At 40.3% G+C, this 19140-nt stretch overlaps 1 protein-coding gene and 1 non-coding gene across 13 annotated transcripts in view; one reads left to right on the forward strand and one right to left on the reverse strand.

The window, feature by feature from the left end:
• LOC120897239 (potassium voltage-gated channel protein Shal) overlaps window positions 1-18164 on the forward strand; it is a 114475-nt gene extending 96311 nt beyond the window's left edge. For 9 of the 12 annotated variants that reach the window (XM_040301947.1, XM_040301939.1, XM_040301941.1 and 6 more), the window contains 5 exons: window positions 3644-3806; window positions 3915-4103; window positions 5064-5225; window positions 6489-6626; window positions 12177-18164. In XM_040301947.1, coding sequence (XP_040157881.1) covers window positions 3644-3806; window positions 3915-4103; window positions 5064-5225; window positions 6489-6599 — 625 coding nt within the window. In that variant the 3' untranslated portion in view covers window positions 6600-6626; window positions 12177-18164. Of the gene's footprint in view, window positions 1-3643; window positions 3807-3914; window positions 4104-5063; window positions 5226-6488; window positions 6627-8066; window positions 8097-12176 lie in introns of all 12 variants that reach the window. The other 3 variants (XM_040301951.1, XM_040301949.1, XM_040301950.1) reach the window with 3 other exon arrangements.
• Trnak-cuu lies at window positions 3053-3125 on the reverse strand. The gene has a single exon. It is a non-coding gene; the product is annotated as a tRNA-Lys (tRNA).
• Window positions 18165-19140: the final 976 nt, after the last annotated feature.

Raw genomic sequence — 19140 nt, forward strand, 5'->3', positions numbered from 1 at the left:
CAGCACTTAAGTAGTTGCAAAAATTACGAACAAGTTATAACAATAACTACCGACTACCGTACCAGACCAGAGGTTACGGAAAAAGGTCAACAAAACGCTCGCGCACCACCACTGCCGTCCCGGAACGGTCGAGCAAATGAACCAGAATAACCACCGAAGATTACACTTCCCGCCAGATAGGAATCTTTAATTCTTATTTGCAACTTATCACGTCTCCCTGCACCGCCTCGTGCGGGTGCTTCATGGCGTGGCCTTGATCGTTCTTTGAATGTCTTACTGTCCGGCAAACAGAAACACCCTCGTGAAATTCCTGTGTTCCTTCCTCACCGTCACTGGGCAAATGGACCCCTCGTATGCCACCGAGCCGCAAAGCACAATTTGACTACTTTCTCCCGGACCGAACCCAGAACCCATTAAATAGCGTTGCAAGCACACGGGCCGTCTCAAAGCGATCACCGTTTTTCCCTCCCGCACGTCTGACCATCGTCCCCGCTAGCTCCCCGGGAAAGTTCCCTTGGCAAAAAGCATCGCTCGCTCTCAGATGGCGGTCGTTCATGCGTGATAAGGGTAAATAAAAGCTCGTTGTTAACTGCCTCGGACACTGTCATTAGAGCTACAGGAGTGGTGGAAGGGTGGAAGGGAATTTAGTGCTGCCGTGGACTCAATCTCTACGGGAACCCTTGAACTGGGTGTCTAGTTGGTGTACGGAGTTCAGCGGGACAAGCGATGGGTTTGACTAATGGCTTTTCCTCTTTTTAGGGTTTTGTACAACTCCAACCACTCCGAGTAATCCCGGGAGTAAAAGAGAAAATGTACAAGAGAGATAGAGAGAAAAGAAAAGAGAGAAAGAGATAGCTTTTTGTATATGCGGCTCCCTTGTGCAACCCTCTTGGTTGCACTCCCCTAAACCAACGTGTGCAATCCCAAAGCATCCCGCTGCTGTTGATGAATGAAATGGGAACGGAAAATCACGGAGCTTGGTCCTGGCGGTGTCCGCTGCTTGGAATAACACACTTACTTCCAGCACCCGCGCTCGTCTCCCCGGGCAGAGCTTTAAGTACATTTCATCAATCACGCTGAAAGTTGAAGCTGCACGGTTTTAGTTACCTTCGTAAATCGTTTGATTAGCTGCCATGGGTTTCATGCTATCGATTGATCCGATCCATTACCGAAATTGAGCGCTGCCGAGTTCGCGTTGGGTGCGTCAGGTTTGGATCGTGTTCGGAGAAAGGTAGAAGCAAGGAAGTAAATAAATAAAATGTCGGTGAGAAGTGCTGCTATTTTGTTTTGCAGCAACGTGAATGAGAAGAGCATATATATATATTTTTTTCCAATAATATGGGAGTAAAATTTTATGGAATGTTCAGCATCGGTAAATTTCTACTGAAAAGCAAGGTTTGCTATGCAGATTGCATATCCCCTTAGTATCTTGTTCGACAGCGCCTTAAAGTACGTAATGTACGCTGCCCAATTAATTCGCCTTAAAGTATGCAATTTTCTAAAACAATTTTTTTTATTTTACGACTCAAAACGTAATTTAAAAAAGATGTTTGTGGAATTTCTGGCATACTTTAATTTTTGCATAATTACTCCAATCTCAATAAAACGATAAACCGATCGAGTTCGCGTACCGATTAAATCCTTTGATGTGTTTTGAAAAACACGAGCCATGTTTTGAAACACTTTTAACGCACTTCGTGCGCTTCACTTCTCATCCAATCAAAACAAACACATTTCCAGCCGAAAAACAACATACACACATACGCCGTGCCTTTCACGGCTGACCGACACTTATAGCTCACTGTTTGCTTTTAATCAGCTCCGTTCAATCGAATCCATTCATGCGAGATTAATTAACGTTGTGATTGCACCGAAATAGCATTCGCTCGTTCCTTTTTCGTACTCGCTCTCTGCATCGTCCCTGCAATAACATCACAAGTGGTCAGTCAACCAACCAGCCAGCACCACCATCTCAACCACACGCTGCATCTTGACGCTGCATGGAGCGTATGCACCGAGGTGGTGTGTGTTTTGTGAGCTCGCAAATTTACTACCCCTTGAGTGCAATTTGTAACGAAAACATTCGTCACTTTGCCTTTGCCAAATGAAACTGTGCGTGTCAGCGACTGCAGCGGAGAGCGGCCGTTACTGCGGTACACACCATGTGCATCTTTGCTCTGGCAGGTGGCTCAGGCGGAGAAGAGAGGGGGAGCATGGTTCATGTCGACTGAGACGTCCATGCCACGATAGGTGGTGTCATTGGCAAGTCAAAATTCGTGACTGGCCACACGTTCGATTGCGTCAGTCCCCAGACAGTGCCTACCAGCTCGCCCATCAGCTGATGCTCCATCACGCGCCAACCCTAAACGGTCACTGGATACGGCTCATTTCAGTAGTGTCAGGCCCCTCGGAGCGGGACCAGACAGAGCGGAGAAATATATTTATAGTACCTCGGCTCCGCTTGACCGTTGAGGTGTGAGTAGGTGTGTGTGTGTTTGGCCACAGCAGTGATATGCAGTTGATGTCGCTCGAAGTGCGACAGCCCGCATTTAATGTATGTCGAACGGGCGATGGCAACTAGCAGGGCAATGCTGCACTAGATACACGGTCGGTGGCATTTAGAATGTTTCCACGCTTGCACGCATCGGGTTTTGCCCGATCCTTCTGTTGGTCGGAATTGCAATTTTGATGCGGTTTTGACACCTCAAATTGACTAAAATGTATATGACGCTTTGATGCAGTTCAATTGTCGACACCGCAACGGTGGTGGTTTTCAGTTCACGATGATGTTGGTAGCATTGCCCGAGCGAGACTGCGTGGAGTAAGTGTGAGTGTTTCAGAAGCACTAAAGAAATAATGTAATTCTATTTGTTTGAACAATCTAATATACATTTAAGTAGTTTGTTTGCTTATATAGTCATTTAAATATATGTTTGTTGATAAAATAAAAAAAAAACATTTAACAAAAAGTAAAAAACAGTACTTCATAACTAATTTTAAAAATTTAGGGTATAATTGTCAATGACAGTGAAAACGTTAAAAAACAACGAACCGCCCAACGTGGGGCTCGAACCCACGACCCTGAGATTAAGAGTCTCATGCTCTACCGACTGAGCTAGCCGGGCATGTTGAAAGAGGCAGATGAAGTTTGTGTTTTGGTTTCGTAATTTTATCATATTATTTACTTCAAAAGTTTAACAAAAAAACGATTTAAGATGTCAAGATTTCTAAAAAAAAAAATAACTTCAGTTAAATTGAAAGATTAAACGTTCCAAAAAAAATAATTATTTATCATTATAATAAGAAGCATTATTTAAAGCCTAAAAATTGGTCCTTCGAACCGGATCTCAAAGGTCACTAAAATTATCGTAATTTCAAGTTACCGGAATTTATAGTTCTGTACTACAAGACAAATATTGTTTGAACTTTCTAATGATCCAAATTTATTCCAGCTGAACAAGGTTAACGCTGAAAACCAGAAAATTCTAAGAAATATAGATCTATGGTGGAAAAGTCCGTCTCTGCAGCTTCCTCGAAACGCAAACTAATATTCAATTCTAATCATATCTTTCTTTCTCGTCTTCCTCCCCCCTCCCCCCATCACCTTACCATTCTCCTTCATAAACCTACCTCGCACTTGCAGCTACGGTGACATGGTGCCGGAAACGATTGCCGGCAAGATCGTCGGTGGCGTTTGCTCGCTGAGCGGTGTGCTGGTCATCGCGCTACCTGTACCTGTAATCGTGTCCAACTTCAGCCGCATCTACCACCAGAACCAGCGGGCGGACAAGCGGAAAGCACAGCGGGTAGGCTACCGGATCGGTGGAGCCGACGATGACGACGGCTCCCTGTAAGTATGCGCACGCGGAACGGTCTGTTAACTGTGCGACACGTTTTTCCGTACCTACTTGTAGAAAGCACGCCTTGCCCGAATACGAATAGCGAAAGCGGGCGCCAGTGCGGCGTTCGCGAGCAAGAAGAAGGCGGCCGAGTCGCGCCTAGCGGCGCAGGAGTCTGGCATTGAACTGGACGACAACTACAACGACGAAGACATCTTCGAGCTACAGCACCATCATCTGTTGCGATGCTTGGAGAAGACTACGGTAGCTATACACAAACCACAACGAGCGAGCTGCTACATCGCTATTGATCTGTCTTTCACTCTCGCATACAAACACACACACACACATACATACACACTCAGGGACACTCAAAGAGTACACTACCAATCTTAGGGAAAGGGGGTTTAAGGACATTCGAAGGGATCGATGCAATGCAAACCCTTGTTCACGCTCTGATATGTTCTTGCAGTTTCTATCGTTCATTTTTAACAATAGAATATTTCTTGCCTTCTCCTTTAAATCGAATGCTTTACTATCTTGTTGAACTTGCATTAAATTGTTCTATTCAGTACACACTTTCATCACATATTGCACCACCATGTTCAGAAAAGGGACAAACGATTCTTTAAAGTATTTGCCTTTCAAAAAATAGCTTCAAACGTAGCTCCACTCCACCCTACTTCTATCTTTCGGTTAGCATCTTCAAGAAAAAAAAAACTTCAACATTTACATTCGCATGCCTGCTATGCCAACAAATCATTAATAAGGCTTAGGCTCATTTAGCTCCGCCACCACTGCCGATGTGCCGAGCGGTTCCACCGTCGCAGCGGGTTGCTGTGCAAACTTCTTCTTGTTCATTCGTTGTCATTGTACCTACACTACCTTCACGCGCAATCACAACAATCACTCTTCTCATGCATGCCTGCCTGCACGTTTGTAATCGTCTAGAATTAGCCCAACCACACTTTACACGCTTTGATCCCTTCCCAAGAATAAATGTGACGGTCCAAAATCCAATAAAAAAAAAGGATCAACCTTCCCACCCATGTGTATATGTGTGTGTGTGTGTGCGTGTATTTAGAGTGTAGTACGTCGCCAGTAGCACACACACTGAGTAGCGTTTGTTAAAGGGGTTGCCCCTTGAAGAAGAAAAAAAACCAACTAACACCTGCTCCTGATATCTTTCATGAACGGCGCCGCCACTGGAACAACTCTGCCCAGGACCGGGAGTTTGTCGAGCTAGAGACGCAGTACAACGGGCAGACGAAGCGGCCAGGATCGCCCTCACCGATGGCCAGCCCGTCGCACTCGGCCAACACGGCCACCGGAGCTACCGGATTGCTCCAGTCCTGCTGCGGACGATGCTGCTCGCAGCGATATCAGGTAAGGCCGGCTCGAGACCTCTAGCGGAACGTAGCGTAACTTCCGGTTTCTGGTTTGGCTGGAGTGACTGTGATGTTGATTGTCAGCAGTCAAACTATAAAAACAGGAAAAACGGACACTAACACACACTCAAACACAGCTAAATTGAATATAAAAAAAAACAAATTAGATAATTCCTAGAAATTTAACTCAAAGTGTCTTAAAAGAATTAGCAAAACACAATATTTAACTGAAATTAGTGAAACTATTAAAATGATTAATTTTAAAAACTTCCTAAAGTTTACACTTTTTCTTACACATCATTCAAACCCACGAGTAAAACACACATATTATATGATAAACATTAGGTACAGTCTACTTTATACACATAATAGGAAAATAGAAACAGTAAAGGGAACATATTAACTCTTTATCAATTGCTCGATGTTTTATGTTCTCCAAATTTCGTATTAAAAATAAGTTTATTTGACTACAACAACGAGGCGAATTCGATATGCAGGCTTCTCTGTTCGTATGCGTTTTAATTTATACTACTCCAAACAAGAACAACTGCACACTACACCACTACACCACACCGCTAGCGGCAACACAACCAATCTCCCAGATAAACCAAACAAACAAACACCGTACAGTACACTCACTCAACAATGCAATCGGTACTTTGCGACTGGAGAGTAACTCAAGTGCAGCTTAAAGCATAAATTTCCCGCAAATGGGGCCGCGCAAATTCGAAACATTCGAGAGCAAAATTTGATCAGAAACTACGGAGGACGGTTAGGGACCAGCGAAAAGGGTGAAAACTAGGCGATAAGCACAGAAAGTAGTAAACTATCCGTGTACGGTCGCGGTTATCGGTCGCGGTTGGCCCACCCCAACCGCTGTGTATGCTGTGTGCAGAATAAAGCAGAAACCAAACTACCCTTGTGCCGGCCAAAAGCCCGTGAAGTTTTTTGGAAATTGGAAAAAATACGAAAGCACACCACCAAGCGCCTTAGGAGAAGGATGGCAGTGGCCCATTTGTTTTTCTCTCAAAATCTCTCTCCCACTCGGTCGAGTAGTGTATGCGGTTGTTGCCCGGTACCAATTTGCTGCACCATCGATACGCCACATTGATCTGTGTCCTTGCGTGTGTGTGTGCCCGTGTGTGTGTGTGTGTGTGTTTGTCTAGTTATTTTCTTCTGTGTTTCATGTGTGCGTTTGTGTGTGTGTGTGTGTGTGTGCACTTTACCCCGCTCATCTTGCCGCGTGCCGTCCATCTCGTAGGAAAACCGGGAGTCTGGAAGGAACTCCTTCGAGGACACGGGCGACGAATTGGAAGAGGCTGTTGGAAGCAATGGGGACTGTGAGCGTACGGGCACCAGTGCAGCCAAGTAATGAACCATAAAATAATGATCCCTGATGGTTGGTTTTCTTTTGAGTTTTAAAAAAACATCAAGCGTGTGTGTGTGTGTATGTGTGTTTTTACCCCTTTTCCCCTTTCGCCTCTTGGTTGTGTGTGTGTGTTTCTTCTCCATCTTCTCTACTGCAGCTGTGGTTGTTTGAGTGTCTCTTTTTCCAACTCTCTTTTCCGTGTGTGAGTACATTCTTGTGGATTAAATGTGTTTTCTAGGTGTTGAACAAAAATGGAATTTCTTTTTGTGTTTTTTTTATGTTTTTGTTTTGTTTTCTGTCGTACTCTGTGCGATAAGTATGTGAGTTAGTTTTATCGATACATGTTTTGTATTTATGGCATTATTTTTCTTCTTTTAGTCCAAAATATGAGTTTTTTTGTTCTTTTTTTTATTATCTTTGTCTTACATTTTGTATGTTTTTATCTATTATACTATTTATTTTGGTGTTTTCAATTATCCGTAGTAATTTTATAATTTTTATATGTTTTTTTATACTTCCATCTTTTTGTCTATTACTAATTGTGGTTTTATTGTTGCTAGTAATATTTATCTCACTTTAAATTATCTCTACGTGTAAGTGTACAAACACAGTCAAAAATAGTGGATATAAACTCATAACCCATTCGTCATTCGACATCTTTACGCATCATTGATCATTTTTTAATGGTGACTGTCACATACGTTTCACAAAAACGCTCAAAACATTGTTTGTTTTAAAGTTGTTTTAAATCAAATAAAAGTGAATGGATCAAAAGATAAACGCCGACATGAAAAATTCGTCTAAAGGCATAAGAATCCCGCGAATATAGTGTCAAATGAAAGAATAAATAAAACAAGATGTTAAGATAGTGTAGTAAAACAAAACAAAGCATTACCAAGAGAGGCTAAATAATGTGCACAAAAAAGTTTATGCCAAATTCAACTTTAGCATTTCCGCACCGATGCATCAAGTCATTCTGGAATATTTTCTAACTTAAAACCAAAATTCCCTACCGATTGGTGTAAAAAGCTCATCTTTTTTTTTTCTTTTTCCTTTCTCTTTCTCTAACCATATTCATGTCTTCGTTTTCTATTGTGTACCAAAACCATTCGGTCACAAATTCTTCAAAATTCGCAAACGACAGTAATTCGAACCAGCATGCCTAATCCTTTGCAAGGTACCGGTGTGCGTGAACTAAATGGACCAAACCGGGCGGGTTTCTCGTCCCGCCTTACTACGAGCTTCCCTTCCCTACATCTCCTCTACACAACTCGCCCAGATCATTGCCATATTACATACACACATACATGTATCGTGACTGGTTACGAAAACTAATAACGTCTCTTAATTGCCTTTCTTGCGTACAACGACCGCGAAATAACAATGAAACAAATGAAAAAACAAAACAAAAATCATGCGTGTGCGTGTGTGTGAGCTGTGACTAATAATGATGAACGTTTCTCATGTTAGCCAAATCTGTGATTGGATTTTCAGATACAGGTAGAGTTAGAGTGTTGTGTTGCATTTCTGTATGCCGCCCCGCGGCGGAAGTATCTCTGTTTTGATTCCTTTCTTTTACACCGTTATCGTTTTCCCTGAACTGTGTTACAGCTTCCCGTTTCTCTTTTACTCGTTCTGTATCTTACTGCTAGGATGTTTTAATCTTTCAACACACATTCACACTCTCTTACACTCTTTTAATAAGTCCTTCCGATGATCTTTTCGGAAACACGTACACTTTTGCGTAAACATTTACACACAAACATTCACCATTTTCTGAATTTCTTTTCCTTATTGGTTCCTTCCTTTTTTCAAATCCTGCTATATTACCAATAGTCACGAGCCGTTGATGAGCTGTACATAGTTTCGCTCTTCTGTACAAACACTCTAGTTCTATAAGCCTGCCTGGAAAGCATCGATGTAGTTCGCTGTTATCTTCTTTGTTCGCACAGCTGTACAGTATAGTCACTTAGGCGGTTTAAAATCGTACGCGACCCATCCAATCACGGTCCTCGGCAACCACAAAGCGATGGTTTCCGCGCGTCCCGATACATAACGACACACATACAATCCCTCCCAAATCGATCGATAGCGTAGGGGGAGGGCATAAATGCAGATCAACAGCTGCATTGTTGCACGAGTCTGCGAACGATTTATCGCTCGTACGCTTCTGTCTGTCGATTGTGGTACGCGTGCATGCCAAACCAAAGCAAACTGTTGGCGGGCAGGGGACCATCAAATAAACAAACAAACTCGTAAATACTCGTTGACTCCTGAACGTTCCTCCCTGGACACCACCGTGACAATCGGGTCGATTGCGAGCGTCCAACTGCCTTTCCGGTTGGCCTTTCGTGCCGGAAGTTCATCAGTGTATACCCTGTAAATGAGCATAAGTGAAATATTACATACCCCACACCGCGGTTTCCATCGCTGGGCTGGAAAATGCAACGGAACGTACAGTGTGCCCGATCGACGATGTGCATGATTCGAAATGAATAATATAACACACCACTCGAAAAATGGACGTGCTGCAGCAATCCGGAAACACACACACACAGACACAGAAACGTTCTCTCCTGTGTGTTCAATCGGGCACATTCTCGTATCGGCCATAAATCCAACCGAGCGGGTTGCCAGCATTACGATGGGTACTGTGAATGTAACAAAGTTTTCCCTCCGCAGGGAGAGTTTACACAACGGATTCACAACAGATAACGCATACCTTGAAAAAAAAGCATGAATGTATGCTTTATGGGTTTTACCCCGTTACGTGCATATGTCGATACGATTGCTCATGGGTTCGAAGGAGTGAGGCTTTGTGTTTGGTGTGGTAGCTGAAACGCTACAACGTATGAGACGTGTTGAAGTTAATGAGCAAAATGTAATTTCGCTTAAAACATTTCGCGCAATTGTTCCATCGGCTATTTTGTAACTGTTAAGCAGTATTCTTATCGGGATTGTCCAAACAAAAAGCTGGAAAAATTACACGCTTTTTTCAGACAGCATAACACATCCATTGCTTATGTTTTTTTTTAAACAAAGAACGGACTTGCTGGAACCGAATTAACATGTAGTCCGAATTTCTAGTGCTGATATTCTTCTATTTGGCGTAACGTCCGACGAAGACATGCCAGCCTACACAGGCTTTCGAGACGAGTTGACAATTGTACAACGGGACCGGCCTGATATTAAACATCTTGAAAATTTACAAATCTTTACAGCTTTCAATTAATAATTCACACACACTCACCCCAAAACCAACAAACTCTTCAAATAGCTCATCCCCATAACTGCGCTCACTCACTTACCATTACCTAACAGTGAACACGATCACTCCATCATCCTTATGTACTGTTCGATGTTTATGACACTTTCTTCACTTCTTAAGTGTTGCCCGTTCTGATGGTGTTGTTGTTCGTTACTCGACTCATACAACTGCGTTTAGATATGGTTTTCCTTTTTTTTGTGTACATAAAATACTATAATTTCTACCGTTACGTGTTTAGTTTCACTTCTTAAACTTTGTACTTTTCCTGTTTCTCACGGAGTCGTTCGAGAAGGACTGTCATCGAAAGGTGGTTTCGAAATGTTTTCACAAAGAAACTAAAGTGAACGAACAAACAAACAAAACAATCCTAGTTATAGAATTATTTACTACAGTTTTACCTTTTAGTTTTCAAACATTTTCCATAGGAAACCATAGGCTAAAAGTAGCTCGTAGTGTGTTTAATGGTTTCATATGCTATCGCTTTGCGTAACGCTCGCTTTGTGTAGTGTTGCAGAAATTATAATAATTTACTTGTATAATCGAAAGAGTAGATGAGCTTGAGTTGACCGACATCGAAACTGATTTAGTTGCGTTTTATCAAATCAAGATGTAGCATTGAAACTTAATCGGATAGTACCCATATTCAAACAAGTGTGAGACTCTACTACGATAACTATTGGACGATCGAGAGTTTTCTTGGGGTGAGGGTCCGTAATTTATAATTTTGGTTTTGATTGTGTTATGCTAGGTAGGTCGGTATAAGGGAAGCTACAATTGGCTGCAAACATTAGCTTGTTAGGTATCGTTGCAGGCGCTATCGGTGTAATTGTGCTAGTTTTTTTTATAGAAAGAGAAATGAAATGAACAAACTATCGGAATGTTTACGAATTAAAGAAATACAATTGCTTTTAATCAAATTAGGTCTTGAAAAGAAGAAAATATTAAACCAATGCTAAAAGATCGAAAAAATATCACCTGTACATAGCTGTATTATAAACAAATACCAAATTGCAAACTACCCAACCACACCAGTGTACAGTATGTACTCCCTCAAACTGCACCCCAAAATAAACGATTGCAAAGCATTATACAGTTCACTAATTCGACACCTAGTCACGCCACGAGCATCCATCGTGAGCTCCCAGTACCATACAATCCAAAATTTACAAGCCTGCACCACAAGCAAATTAGTTATACTTTCTCTCTCCATTTATTTTATTTGCTCTCTCTTTCTCTCTTAAGCAACTAAATACAAATACAAAATCACAAAAAAGAAAACTTTACAAAAAGAAACAAAAACGATAAGAAAGTATTAGCGCCACTAGTCGACACTCATTTCTTGCTCCGTTTCTTTCTCACTCTATCTATTGCTAAATTTTTCCTCCAACCCGGCTCCCAACCGACCACTCTTGTGTCGTTTCTTGTTCTTTCTTCTGATTCTTCTTCCTGTTGTGTTCTCTTCAAACCTTCCCTTTAATGTATTATTTTTTTCTTGTAGGTTAATGTTTTCACATCTCTTTTACATTGAGCGTGCGTTTTTGCTGTGCCTATCGAAGTTTTCAATTTCTGTTTCCTTTCGTTGGGTGTTTATTTATTTACTTTCCTTGTTTCAATGTGCTCTAGAACAGTTTCTCAGTGTTACTATCTCCTGTCCTGCTATTGGCAAATGTGAAAAAGGGAAGGAAGAAAACGTTCCCTCTAAATTAGATCGATGTAGAGTCGCCTCACCTTAACCTCATCATCAAGGTTTTCTCTATCTTTAATTGGTGTTGATGGTGATATGAAATCAAATATGTGTTTAAACGAACTGAAAACTGGTTTAAAATATTGGCACGGCTGAAAAATAATTCTTACAAAAATTACATAACAAAAATCTGTTTGATTTCCCTACTGTCACCAGAATTAGAACCTATACATTTATTTTGATTTTCAAAATATGTCCCTATTTTCCAATCCACTAAGATGTGTTTCAATTCCTCGTCATGAACCCACAAATCTGAAAACTTTTTTCTTTTTCCAAAACAAACCGTTGTTTTTCATAAAGCAATAATTCTTCAAAAAACAAGATACACCTCCATGATCACTACCTCCTCTATATCGTTCTTTCAATGTATCTCTCCTAGTTCACTCTCTTTCACTATCTCTATCACTCTTGCTCTATATTCTATCTCTCTTGCTCTATTTGTAACTCTAGTGTCGATTTCAGTAGCAACTTTCTTCTACTGCTCAGTCACAAAATATAGCAGCAACAACAAAATGTACTAATTCCACCACTTTTTCTCTTCTTTCTACGCCGTTTCCTCTCATCGTAGAACTACACCTCAGCGAATCAATGATGCCAGGAGGACGATATTCCGCTACGGGAAAGGAAGAAATCATAATAAACTGCGCGCACCAGCGTAGAGAATATCGTTCTGGGTGACTTTTCTCCCCCGATGGAAAGTGTGGCGTAACGCAAGATCGTAACAGTAAATGACGAGCATAGCACAAGACCCAAGCATGGAACTGCGCGCAAACAACAACTGCCCCAAACACAGAAAGGAACGCCACAGGGACGCTGAAGATCCGGTGAAGGATGCAGCTTTTCCCTTTATCCTGGCTCATCTTTGGAATGAAACGGTAGGAGCGCCAATATCACGAACAGATGCTGACCAATTCACCAGCATTCAAAGCAAAAAAGGGAGAACACAGAAAAGTTTAGAAATTAATCTTTTAATGTTAATTCGAAGTGATACCACCACCATGGTCAGATGCAGGACGTATCGTGGATGTCCTGCCATTGTATTTTGTTTTCCTTCGGTGGGGTATGCGAATCATTCAAAAATAAAACAAAAAGATGCCCACGATTTGCAAAACAAAACCGACAAAACAAAAACAAAACACTGCTCCATAGGCCCACCGTGCGGGGAGCGTGCGTTGGCTGCACGGATAGGAAGGAAGGAAGCAAAACCAAGTGTTAGGCGTGACAACCCCATCTGCTAGGCGACTACTGTAAGCTGTGGCACTACTTTATCACAAACTACTACGTAAATGTACAGTGTTACTCTATTTCGCAACTCTATCTCTTATCTGACGAAGATTAAACACACAGGCTATTTTATCGAAGCAAAAAACCACACACATACACACATAGTTAAGGCAGACAGGATCACATAGCAAGAGAATGAGACAGAAAGAGAGAGAGAGAGAGAAGGATAGAAACTGTCCTGTGTTTTGGTGGTTAAGCTGCAAAACTGTTACTGTTATAGCGAAGATCGTATCGTATTTTCGGTTGTTTTTTCTATTCACTACTTAAAAATGGTTACTCCCCGAATTAAGACCAGTAAGCCCTGGCTTTGTCCTCGTTACTTCGTGAACTGTTACCTGAAAATAACCCAACCTGTCCCAGTTTCACTCTTCATCTTTCTCTCCTTCTCTCTTCCACACCCCCTTTGGAGGAAATGGTAGCATAACGAAGTTAGCGAGGAGGCTATGCAGGAGCAAACGAGGTTAATGGCAATGTTCTTCTACTACAACTACTATTATCTATTACTATTACCGACTATTACCTATTAGCTACTTAGGAGAGAAGCGTAGCACAATGCATAGTGTGTGGTTTACGCTTAGGCGGTGAACAATTTAGGATAGCGCGTTCGATGAAAAGGGATACTGCGTTTGCTGTTTAACTATCTCTCAAACTCCAGGATACGCTACTTCCTGAACTGCACGGAGGTAACTGAACAAAACACATTTACTCGAAAGTGGGGAATACAGTAAGAGAAAACACATCACACAAACACACAAAAATAATATAGCTTTAAACGGATTACCAAAACAAACAAAAAACCCACTCAGAAACCCGAAAAGATACATACGAATATCCCCAGTCTAATGAGCCAGAAACAAACTGCAACCAATGACAGCTGCAGAATTGCAATAGAAGAGAACTGAACCAGATTGGTTTTTGTTTGTTAAGCAAATCACCATGTTTCCCAGTGCTAGACGTCACATATCAAGTGTGAAGTGTTACTGCGGCAGTGACCGCAATGGATAGTGGAAGAAAAAGCGTTACTAAAGCATAAAGACATGTTGGAAGGAATTTAGAAACTCAATGCAAAGGTAATGCAATTATTAAAAGAAGGGGAAACTAGCGATGATAAAATGCAAGTAGGTAATAGTTAAAGAACGCGAGGGGTTAAAGAATGAATGCAAAACAGCATTTAAATGTTACGACAAGTTTCTTTGTTCATTTCTATCTGTTCTGTTTCGATGTTTGACTATGTTTTAAACAAAATTAAAATACAGAATACCGTTTAACACTATTTCGTTGAAGTTGGATTATTATTGCATCAATCATCTGATTTTATTATAAAAACGTAAAAAAGCAATATTTTTTCTTTTTGATTTTTTTTTTAATTTGGAACATTGAATTTTTATTTTGAATAATTTTTCTTCTACCCGACAGCATTCGATTTTAACTATTAGTCCTGCACATAATCGGGCAGGTGGTGGTAGATGATGTAAATAAGAACACCAGTCAGACACAAAGCTAACAAAATGAACCGTAGATATACCAAAGCATAAACAAATCTCCTAAAAGGATGCATGCACCAGACACTGGGCAGGGAGTTTCTTGCCTGACTTGCGGCAGCCTTTTCCTTTCCTTCGCTCCGTTTCGTTTCCTCTCGCTTTATGTATCTTTACTCGGTCGAGATCACGAGCCACAAATTATCACTGTGCTCGCCTGTATGCGTGTATCTTTTCCAATTGCGTATTTTAACGGTTCCTTTCGCAAAACATAGAAACGAAAAAAAAAACTACACGTTACTGTTAGAAAAGATAAAGCACCACTCTTTGTTTCGAATCGTGTATGCATTAAACCAATCTTCCAGCTAGAACTGTGAATACTACTTTAATGAAAGGTAACTTATAAATAATCGAGTAACGTGACGTGATTGTTGTTAATTGATAATAGAGTAAAGGTGCAATGAACAGGTAAAAGAAAATAATTAAACAAACAAACACACACACACACAAGCAAATACATTTTTAGAATAAATCAATGAAAAAAAAAACAAGTACACACACAGAGTAATGTGTTGAAGAAACGGAAACAGAACGAAAATCAAACAAACAAAACGAAAAGTAAATCACTAGAACGTAATAAGCAAACAACTTACAAGAGCGAGCCAAGTAATGCAAAGAAGAAAAAATGGAAGCTCTTTGCCCGATAGTATAAAAGAAAGTGGAAGTAACAGAGAATACAAGAGGATGGAAAACGAAAAAACAGCATAGCGTAAGGAAACAATTGTAAGGCTAATATCAAATATTGATGGATGTTATAAACATTATTGTAATACTTTTCAATACAAAACCAACAAAGAGGAGAAGAAGGAAAAACCTGCTGCTTAGAAGAAGAAAAAAAAACCTAAATAAGAATAAATAGCATTAAGATGAGCGTACTCGATGGAAACAAAAACACAAGCAACCAAACTACAAAATACATTCAAATGATTTTCTTGATCTTTCGTAAGCCTGACGACGGAAGCTGAGGGAAGAAGCTAGCGACAAAAGAACACTCGGAAACTGTTTCCGTGTTTTTTGGTTCGGTTGTTAAATTTGCACACCACCTCTGTGGCGTAATTTGTGCGTGTAACGATCCAGGATCTGCACATCAAAAAATCCTACGAATACAAATACGAATACACATAAAGATTCTTCCCCATGCGCCCTCCAAGCTTGTGCATCCGAGTGCGACGCTCTGTATGTATGTATGTGTGTGTGTATGTGAATGTTTTCCCTCCTCCAAGTAAACGGATAACCCGTGTTAAAATTCCCAGCAATCAAACGATGGGTAGCTGTAATGAAACGAAACAGTGAAACTTATGAAGTAATTGTAAGTCAGCTAAGCGAAGCATTGAACACAGTCTTGACAGTTGACCTGTAATCAATTATTAAGGTGCAGTGAACGTTATAAGTACTCTAGTGAATAGTCAGTGGTTCAACGAGAAACCTCTCAGTAAGCTAGACGACAGGGATGGTTAAGGACGAAAAAGGACATGACAATGTTAAAAAAAGAGCCGATTAAGAGGCATCAACTCATAATTCTAAACTACATGCGGAAAGATGCAGAGAAGAGAGAGAGAGAAAAAACGAATACAAAACGACATAAGGAAACCCCTAAATTAATGTAACGCAAGAGAATGTTGTTTTCGTAAAAGCAGAAAGTGTAAGACATTTAACCAACACGCTCGTAATGAAACAAAGCAAAAATACTTTAATATGAAACTCACAACACGCTCACACATCAAGCAGCCGGGCAGAAAGAGGAATAGACCTTTCAATTGTCCAAAACGATGGCAAGGAAAAAGAGAAGCAGGTGAAATAATAAAAACAGATCATTAGCCCATGTTTTCAATGGGTATGGCAGACAGAATGGAAGCAAATCTTAGCAAAAACAAATCCAAATCGTAATAATGAATGTATTATATTAATATTAAAAAGTTGGCGGGATAAGAGCAATCCATACATCAATAGCAAAAGCAGCAAAGAGAAAAGAAAAAAAAATACATGAGAATGGTAAAATATCCCATATCGCCAGGGCCATCTGACGTTCGGGGACATCGAAGATCACGGGAACGGAAATGACGAATAGTACAGCAAACGGGATGGTGGAAATGATAATGGTGTTTGGTATGTGGATCTTCAATGCTTACTACTTCCTGCTGTTGCCACTATTTCTTGCATGCTTCTGGAATAAACTTCTGGAACTGGAGCCATAGAGGAACTACCCAATATATTATGTTTTCATTCGATTTTCTCAAGCCCTTTTTCAATGCAAGCAAGAGGATTTAGTGTTTCTCTCTTTCCATTAGCACTTTGTAGCAAGGATCGCCTATCTTAGCGGTGTGCCAGGATTGTTAGTCTCCATTGTATTAGCAAAAGCAGGGAAAAACATAAGCAACATAGCGTGAACCAAAAGTAACACAAAATACAACAATACAAAATACGTAGATCGTACCGGTGTGTAGGTTGTAGCTTAGAGAAGAAAAAAAAAGAACTACATCACAATTAAAAAGCAAGCAATTAGAATACAAATCTTTACAAAACAGCAGTAAACTAGAAAAGAGAGAAATAGACACGCAAACCAAAATAGCAAAGAAATAATCAAAGCTAAGTCAAGTGTTGTGCAAGACAATTAAATGAATGGTAGTAATATTTAACTCAACGAAACAGAAAGAAGAATGGTAAAACGAAGACGGAAAAAATGGAAAACTTTTTGAAAGGATAACAAACGGCGACTTGGGCTTCTTTCCTCGCTTCTCTAGCTGTGTTGGTATTTGGTGTGTTTTTCTTGGTGTGTTGAAAAGCAGAAGCGGTTCGGACTATCAATTCGCTCTATGCTCAACGCTTCAATCAGGAAGGAAAAAACATGCGTGGATTTTGTATCCGGGCGAAGGATAGAAAAGTAATTGTGTACGGCCCAGTTGCGCCGATTTATAGTGATTGAACGTTTTTCACACCATCTTTGCTCTACAAACTGTTTGGAGTTTCTTTTTCCAATGCGCTAGTAAACTACCTATTGATTTTGAGTGAAGGTTTGGTCCTTTAGTTCGATAACATCGTCCTGTACTTGCATCATCATCGCTTTACTCCACTCCCGGATCCATCCCTTGTGAACGTAATGCTAGGAATTCAGAGCAACCGTTCCACCAAACGTTGAACATTGTGAAATCCTGGACGCAATAACTAGAATCAACAAAATGCCATTGCAAATTCTGCGCCATACCTTTAGAGGGTTTAAAACCAAACGTGAAGAGAAAAAGAAAGCATATGAAACAGTAAAATGAAAACCAATTCTTAATGAATCCAAGCGTAGATAGAATGTTTTAAGCGGTAGTAAACAATAGTGTAAAACGGTGAAACACCCTTAAACCCGCAAACGCAATGCGAGTCGAACACGGTTCCCCATACACACAATCACACCCTTTAGTCGGTTAATCACACAGAACAAACAAAAGAAAACTCCTACACGAAGCAACACACTCCTTCTCCCTGTTTCTTATAAGCATGGAGAGGTGATATGTTTTAGTACAGAAGAAAAAAAAAATGGATACAAAAACCACAGAAAGAAGAAAAAAGCGTGAAACAACAAAAAAGGCAGGCTAATAAACAAGCAAAAAAAAACAAGACAGCAAAGCAAAGTATGAAATACCAATTAGATTTAATTACCCTAAATCTTTTGTAATAAACGAAATGAAACCAAAAACTAACGAAACCATATTCAAACCGATAACTGCCGGATTCAGCAAACAAAAAAATGGAAGAAGAAGTAAATAAGAACGCGTGTATGCGAGAACTAAACCTATCCCATAAGAGCAAACAGCAAAAGCACATAAAAATGGAGAGAAAAAAATGAATCGATGACACCGATGCTGAATTGGGAGGATACGTCATTGTGTTTGCCGCGATCAGGTGTAGAGTTGGGATTGACTTGACACCATCCCAAACACATCAACCAGGAATGCAACCGGCTTGAGCAAAACGAATTTACCTTCCAAAACAGAAGAAAACATCACACAGCTCACGACTTACTTACATTACCTATCTTTTGCTGCTTTTTTCTTTCTTTGAAAATATAAAACATCGGATAAACAAATCAAAACTTAACGAAAGATTTTAAACGCATTTTTGGATTCGTCAGAAATGCCAATTTTTTAAAAGATTTTAATTTTTCTCCCTTTTGCACTTCACAACTGTACTCCTGTAGTTGTGTTTATGAGATTCTGGAATTCTATTCCTTGTTATTTTTGGTTTCCCTCTCTAACTTCTCTCCTTTCTCACGTTCGTTATCAGCTGTTTCGTCTGCTTGTATGATGACGATGGGTTTTTGTACATAGTGATTTTAATACCTAATAATAACAACCAACCGCCTCCTATCCTATCGAAGCGACAACGCATACCGTTCTACTTAAAGCAAGCAACACACATACACAACAAATACATAAATACACCCTCTCCCAACAAACCTTTTCATGTAAATATTCTGTTTTTGAATAGACCAAAACAAATGAACATATATATATTATATATACATTGACAGATTCTTAGGTTAAAACGTGGTGAGATGTGTATCGAAGTTGAAAGGGATAATAAAGTGTTGTATTCTGAAAAAAAAACGCAGTTTATCTTTCTTTGCCCTTAGTGTGAATTACAGGTAAGAGTTCGGATGTATAATCATCGTTATCACCATCATCAATTCAAATGTCTTATGTATCATATAACATTGGTTCGCTT

Source organism: Anopheles arabiensis, chromosome 2, assembly GCF_016920715.1.
Source record: "Anopheles arabiensis isolate DONGOLA chromosome 2, AaraD3, whole genome shotgun sequence".
NCBI lineage: Eukaryota > Metazoa > Arthropoda > Insecta > Diptera > Culicidae > Anopheles > Anopheles arabiensis.